The sequence below is a fragment of the Solanum verrucosum genome, unplaced genomic scaffold, assembly GCF_900185275.1.
Source record: "Solanum verrucosum unplaced genomic scaffold, falcon-dt-bn FXZP01000067.1, whole genome shotgun sequence".
NCBI classification, from domain to species: Eukaryota; Viridiplantae; Streptophyta; class Magnoliopsida; order Solanales; family Solanaceae; genus Solanum; species Solanum verrucosum.
Window position 1 is genome coordinate 196,329 of NW_026020175.1, and position 7,638 is coordinate 203,966.

At 33.0% G+C, this 7,638-nt stretch overlaps 1 protein-coding gene across 1 annotated transcript; it reads left to right on the forward strand.

Annotated features, from left to right (window-relative positions):
* Positions 1–241: 241 nt before the first annotated feature.
* LOC125828890 (uncharacterized) lies at positions 242–3,170 on the forward strand. The gene is made up of 4 exons (XM_049508206.1): positions 242–1,017; positions 1,118–1,665; positions 2,086–2,693; positions 2,835–3,170. The coding sequence occupies exons 1-4, from the start codon at positions 242–244 to the stop codon at positions 3,168–3,170; spliced, it is 2,268 nt and encodes a 755-aa protein (XP_049364163.1).
* Positions 3,171–7,638: the final 4,468 nt, after the last annotated feature.

Sequence of the window (7,638 nt, forward strand, 5' to 3'; positions counted from 1 at the left end):
AAAATCTCTCTAAGTTAGAATTTTGGGTATTCGATTAATCCACTCCAGGTAATTTCATGCGTTAAATCGTATTATAATGTAACAAATTTGATATGATAGAATTTTTTTTGACTTAGGGTTTCAACTTTAGGATTTCGAACGACTCGATCTATAATATTCTCGCCAATCGTCATGTTGTATTGCATTTGTTGTAATATTCGATTGTGATTATAATGTGGGTTTTTTTTTTTTTTCAGAAACCATGGAAAATGTACCTATTTTTATAAAGCACAATGGAGTATGGGAAAGTGATAATAGTTTTGTGAATTTTTCTGTTAATGGTGTTTTGGTTACTTCTGGATGCAATTTTGAAGAATTAGTTTGCGTTATAGCGAATCAGCTTGAGAAGGATTTGGATACCAATTTGATAGATATTAAGTACATAGTGAAGGATGGGTATCCACCTATGACGGTAAACAGTGATATGAGTGTTAGAGTGTATATTGAACTGAAAAGGATGAATGCAGAATTCACAATGTATCCGCTTTGCGTAACGTTTAAGGATAAGTGTACTGCTGGAAGTTGCTCAAATGTGAACCCTGCTACTGTTTCATCTGATGGTATACAGAGTGAAAATAGACCTGATATATACTTGCCTGATGCCGTTGAGATGATAAGTCCTGTTCGTGGAAAGGATTGTGATGGTATACAGAGTGATGATAAAGGTATAATGAACAACCAAGATACCGTTGAAATGATGAATTCTGTTCATGGGGAGGATTCTAATGGCGTACGAGGTGATGAGGAAGGTATTATAAACAACGTAGATATTGTTGAGCCGATAAGTTCTGTTCATGGGGAGGATTGGAATGGTATACAAGATGATGATAGAGGTATAGTATTAATAGACAATCCACGGCATCAAGATGTTGAAGAGGGTCAATTGTACCTAGACAAAGAGACCATCGTCAATGTTATGAGGCATTATGCTATCCGAAATAACTTTCAGTTTAGAGTCGAAAGGTCGAGTAGCACCAGGTATTGCATGATATATATATTGTATATATTTTTATCTCGAGTGCATTTGATGATTTTAAATTGAATATTGATAGTGTATATGTATATATATTACCAACAGTTATTGTCTTTTATGCCCGGAAGAAAATTGTTCCTGGTGTTTTAAGTCTTCAAGCCTGCACAAGTCAAAGCTTTTCAAAATAAGAATGTTCAATGATGTTCACACGTGCTCGATAGAGGAAAGATTACATTCACGTCTCTCTTCTGCGGGGATCATTGGAGGTATGATTAGGAACAAGTATGCTGACTCGGAATCTGTATATTCTCCAGCAGATATAATACGTGACATGAAAAAAGATTACGGTGTGGATTTGACCTATATGAGGGCTTGGAGATCGAAGCAAAAGGCTCTTAAAATGTTGAGAGGGAACAAAATCGAATCATATGTGAAGCTGCCGAGCTACCTGTACATATTGATGCATACAAACCCTGGATCCATAGCAAGACTACAAAAATCAGAAGGTGGCTCCTTTTTGTATGTTTTTGTATCGTTGGATGCGTCAATTAAGGGATGGAAATATTGCAAGCCTATTGTGATAGTTAATGCGAGCTTGCTAGAATCAGCACACAGGGGGATTTTAATCATGGCTTACACACAAGATGCAGCGGGTGAGTTAAAATAAAAAATGAGAACATTTATAAATCATTGAAGTTGCACATTTAATTTGTTATATTTGAAAAATACCTAGGGTATACGTGTGTTATATAATCAATACATATGCAGTGTATATCATCTGTAAAAAAGAAGAAGAAGGGCAGCCAGTGCACTAAAGCTCCCGCTATGTGCAAGGTCCGGAGAAGGGCCCAACCACAAGGGTCTATCGCATGCAGTCTTACCTTGCATTTCTGCCAGAGGCTGTTTCCATTCTAAATAAATTGTACATATGTAACAAAAATATTTTAATTCAAAAAATGGATTGTGTGCCTGCTATTTAACATCATCGTTGCAATATTATACCTGTTGTGTATTTGACACTGTTGATTTACTCTAAAGATGTTTTATACAAGTATTTTGATTGACTTAAACAGGTAGAATATTTTTGCTCGCATACAGCGTGGTTGATTCGGAGAATGATGCATCTTGGAAGTGGTTCTTCGAAAGGTTCAGGGACGCTTATGGTGCTAAGGAAGGGATGTGCATAGTATCGGACATGCATGAAAGCATCTCAAAAGCGACCTCGATTGTGTATCCAGAAGTGCTTCACTGTATATGTATGTTCCATTTGTGGAACAACATAAAGACGAGGTACACAAAAATTCATACACCTGTCAAGGAACTGTTCTTCGCATCGGCCAGAGCATATACGATTGAAGAATTTGAGCGCCATATGGTTGCGATAAATAATATTGATAAGAGGGTCGGAGAATGCTTGTATGTTGGATATCATAGATGGTCTAGAGTGCATTCCAAAGTCAACGGGACCACGATTATGACTTCAAACATTGTGGAGTCGATGAATACAGTGAACAATCATGCAAGAGATTTACCAATACTGCATTTGCTGGAATACATGACGAAGTTGGTTCAAGATTGGCACTATGCGAACAAGATAAATGCAGTAGAGACATCCACAGAGCTGGGCAAAAAGTATGAAGAAATCATGAAGGAAAATTACACTACATCTGAGAGGATGACGGTAAGATGCCATTACCATGTTTTTTTTCATGCCAAAAAATGAAATTTGAAATACTTCATAAAAGTATGATAAATAGTGTATATGTATTGTATACAATGTATATATGTAGTATATTACTGAGCATGTTTTTCCAAAATGTAGGTGATGCCTTCCTCTGATTACGTATACAGTGTTGTTGACGATGAAAAACAATTTGTGGTGAACCTGAGAGAGAGAACTTGCACTTGCATAAGGTTTCAAATAGATGAAATGCCGTGTCCACACGCTCTGGCAGTTATAACGTTCAAAAGCATGGATGCATATCAATACTGTTCTGTTTACTACAACAAGGATCACTTGCTGAAAACGTATGACATATGTACGTATCCAGTTCCCAATGAAAGCACTTGGGACATTCCTAGAGAGGTCTTAGAAGAAGTAGTTCTACCACCTACGGGGAAGATTAGACCGGGGAGGCCAAAAAGGTTGAGAATCTAGTCATCGCGACCTAAGAGGTGAAAACTTCATGCGGACACACATAGGGTTACAATCACTTACAACCAAAGACGTACAGTAATTTATCGAGGAAAACTTGACACATTTGTTAGTTTTTCTCTTCTTTTCTTTTAATTCAATCATTGTCATTGTTCATGAATTGTCTATGGAGCTTAATGATTAGTGTTTTTTTTTTTTTTTTTTGCATATCAGGGTATTCTTGGTTTGATATGAAATAATAAATAATGTGCTTGTAGCTGACAAGACTATTCTCAATAACTTGGCGTCAGTTGACAACTATGACCTTTAATTTTAAGTATGTACAAGTAGGCACCTAAACTTGTATAAAATTGAACAAATTGACACATTCATCCTGCATGGAACCCCTACATGGCAATTTCGTGTCCTACATGGCGTCCTACGTGTATATTGCCATGTAGGACACATGTGTGTACTTGTTCAATTTTATACAAGTTTAAGGGGTCGTTTGGTTTGAATACTAGTTATGCTGGGATTAGTTTTTATTGCTTGTTTGGTTTGTCAAATTCAAACTAATATTCATTGTATAATTTTGAGAATAAGTTGTCTGTTTACAAAAATATCCTCACCTTATTTAGTGTTTTTTTTACATTTCTTTGCAAGCTTTAGTTATTCATTCTTAAAAATAAAATTTTCATCTTATTTAGCTTAAATATTTTTGTGTGTGCATTTCCATGATTGTGCCGTATGTTTTTTAATTTAAACGTTCATCTTATTTAACTTTAAAATTAAACTTTCATCTTATTTAGCTTAAAAATAAAATGTTCATCTTATATTGCTTAAAAATAAGATTTTCATCTTATTTAGCTTAAAAATAAAACTTTCATCTTATTTAGTTTTAAAATAAAACTTTCATCTTATTTAGCTTAAAAGTAAAACTTTCATTTTAAGTTTATTAAAGTAAAATATAATTTTTAAGTGAGTAATAAACTATTTAATGAAAAATATGTAATTCAATAGTGGAGTGAATATTTTAAGAGAAATCAAAATATAAATAAACATAATAATTACACAAATAAATTCAACTTATAATATATTCATAAATAAAAATTATATTTATAAAATGTAAATTTTTAATAGAAAAATATATTTATCATAAAAACAACGAATAATTAAGATTGTGAATGTTATTATAAATGTTGTTAAAAATCATGATAATATGTATGAATGTAAAAGTGGTGTATAAAAGAGAGTTTAAGGGGGTTATTTTTGTTAATTTATACACTTTATCCCATGATAACTTATCCTGGGATTACTATACCACCCCCAGCAAGGGATAATTTATCCCAGGACTAATTGTTAATCCTGGGATAAGTTATCCCTACTTTTGCAACCAACCAATGAATTAAAGGCCACTAAAATGTTATCCCAAGATTAATTCATCTTATCCATCACACCAAATGACCCCCAAGCAAGGGCGGACCCACGTGGTCTCCAGGGGTTCACCCGAACCCCCTCGGCAAAAAATTACACTATATATATAAAGTAAATTTTCTGTATTTCTATAGATATATACATTTTGAACCCCCTAAATAGCAAAGAGAAGTCGATGGCGCAGTGGCAAGGCCCCCAGAAATTAAGTTGTGCGTCACTAGTTCGAATCTCAGTGAAAGTGTTTTATTTTTTTCTCTTTCAGTTTCAGCTTTTTTTAGTTTTTTTTTTTTTTAATTTTCAGTTCTATTTTTCTTTTTTTTAGTGTTTTTTTTTTTACTTTAAAAAACGTGCTAAAAGTGTGGTTTTAAACCCAACAAAATTCAAGGTTCCTATTTCTAAAGGCTTATTTACACGTTTATACTTTTAGTTTTCGAACCCCCTGAACGAAAATCCTGGGTCCGCCACTGCCCCCAAGTGTCTACTTGTGCACAGTCAAAGTTAGAGAACATAGTTATCTGTTGAAGTTAAGTTAAGGGTCATGTTTATGGATTATGTCTTCTCAAAACAGCAAGGAAAATCTCTTTCAAACAGTTCTAATTAAGGCTCACAATTGAATTACTCAACTCTTTTAAGTATTTTTTTAGCACTTAAAAAAACATATCTAATATCAACATTACTGTAATACATGTTTAAGTACTAATAGGGAGAATAGATCTAGTACTAAAAAATGTAACTTTGTCTATGTATTATCAATATCTATCATTTTTTACTTTGAAAATAAAAATTATTTATTTTTTCAAATTTTATAACGAAACTTGTTCGAACATGCATTTAGAGAATGGAAATAAATAAATTAAATTCTTTACTCAACAATATGCATGATTGCTAAAGACGCGGAGACACGTGCATCCCTAGTCTTACTCAACCTGAATCTCGAGCAAATCTTGTTGGATTGTCTACTTCTTGGATCTCTTTGTGGTTTAGGCTCAGGCCCAAAAACTTGGCCACCCTCTGTCTAGATAACTGGTCCAAATTTATTATGTAGACTATCCATGTTCACAACAAAAAAAAATTGTCCATCTTAATGATCAACATATTGGATAAATCAGCAACCTCAATTAGACACTCAGATTCAGCAAAATAATCGACCAATGTTTTAAAAGGCAGGGCGTTTTATTTAGTATAAGCTACGCCTCGAGATGTGGGACGTAAGCCTTATTGATCTTTAAATTTTTAATTTACAATATAGTATAATAATTTAATAACACAAAATTATAAAAGTACATCAAAAATTTGAAATAATTACAAACATGATTAAGGAAACTCATAGAAAATAAAACTTCTAACATGACTATACAAGTATAAATAATCTAATATCTTAACTTTCTAATAATAAAATAATCATTATTTGTAAAAATATCTTTTTTGTCGTACTATACAATTTACAATCAATAAAATTTACTAGTATTATAGTAAAACTATCACTCCATCATGAATAAAAATAAAATTATTTCCAAATAGCTAAATAAAATATGATAATTTTGAGGCATATGACAAAACCATGAAGACCAATGATAAGCGAAAAAGTAAAATTTAGCTACATGTTTTTAAAAGAAATGTTACGTAATATATAATCACTTTCTTAGTGTTACCAAATAGTAAAGATGTGATACTACAACTTGTTATTTGAGTTGCTCTCAATTATCTTCTTATCTCTATAGATTAAAAATTATTATGTATCATTCATTTATTCAAGAATTATGAGGGTCAAAAATGTTAATTAAAAATTTTAACACATAATTTGTGTAAGGTCTATTAGGCAAGCCCCGAGCGTTGGGCGTTGGACATGCTTACACTACACCATTTTAGGCCTACGGCCACCCCAGTAAAGTGTAGCCTAAACTAGCAAAAAGTGTGGCCTTTGATAAAAGGCTACACTTTTGGACTTTAAGCAACACTTTTCCAGGGGTGCCCAAAAGTAGCGTTACCTTAGAGTTTAGGCAACACTTTTCAAGTGTTGCCTTATCAGCTACGCTTAAAAGCTTAGCCTAAAAGGAAAAATGGCAACGCTTTTATGTACCTCAAATAACAACATTTCTATCTCATACAACTACACTTTTAAGCGTGGCCTAAGCTTCCTTATTGCCCACAATTTTTAAGTGTTGCCTTTTCTATCTAATGTATGACAACAATTTTAAAGTGTTGCCTTTTCTATCTGATGTATGACAACACTTTGAAGTGTAGTCCTTGCCCATGTGCATACCACAATTTACAGTCCTATGGCTACACTTTTAAGTGTGGCCATATCATTTTGGCTATAAAATATTTATATGCCACAATTTCTAATTAAAAAACACCAATATTATTTTGCAATAAATAATCTCAAGCATTAAATTGGCTAATAAGTAATTCAAATATATAGATTTGCAATAAATTTCAAAAGATAATATCATGTCTTCTGTACATACACATACTTATAAAGCAATATTCTAAATATGTGTACATAATAGTTAAAAAAGTACTCTTACAATACTTCAATATATTCTAGCAATGAATATATTTCACTAAAGCAAACATAATGTATTCAAAGTTTTACAATAGTTCAAAAACTCTTCATCATCCACTTCAATGAGATCAAATTGACTTGTGGCGACCCTTCAAATTTGATCTCCTCCATTTCCCTACACATTTAAAATGTACAACAAATCAGATTGTAGCAGTTATAGAAGAGGCAAGAAGTTCCAGATTACAGATTGCAGACTCCATATTTTTTGAATTCCAGATTGCATATTACAGTTCCAAACTCCAGATTGCAGATTGCTGCAGATTACAGTTCCAGGTTCCAGATTCTAGATTGCAGATTGCTGCAGATTACAATTCCAAGTTCCAGATTCTAGATTGCAAACTGCATATTACAGTTCCAGATTGCAGGTTTCAGATTACAGTTTACAAATCAAAATTTATCGGCCAAAAAACTTACAGAATTTCGTAGTCCACTTCAGGCCAAAGAACAGGGGCAGCAAGAGAAAAATCCCAAGATACTCTAATGCAGACATGT

Bases quoted from the DNA above. Each gene is read 5' to 3' on its own strand.
- LOC125828890 (XM_049508206.1), top strand. From the start codon at position 242: ATGGAAAATGTACCTATTTTTATAAAGCACAATGGAGTATGGGAAAGT. The intron at 1,018-1,117 runs GTATTGCATGAT...TATTACCAACAG, and splicing joins GAAAGGTCGAGTAGCACCAG to TTATTGTCTTTTATGCCCGG. The intron at 2,694-2,834 runs GTAAGATGCCAT...TCCAAAATGTAG, and splicing joins CTACATCTGAGAGGATGACG to GTGATGCCTTCCTCTGATTA.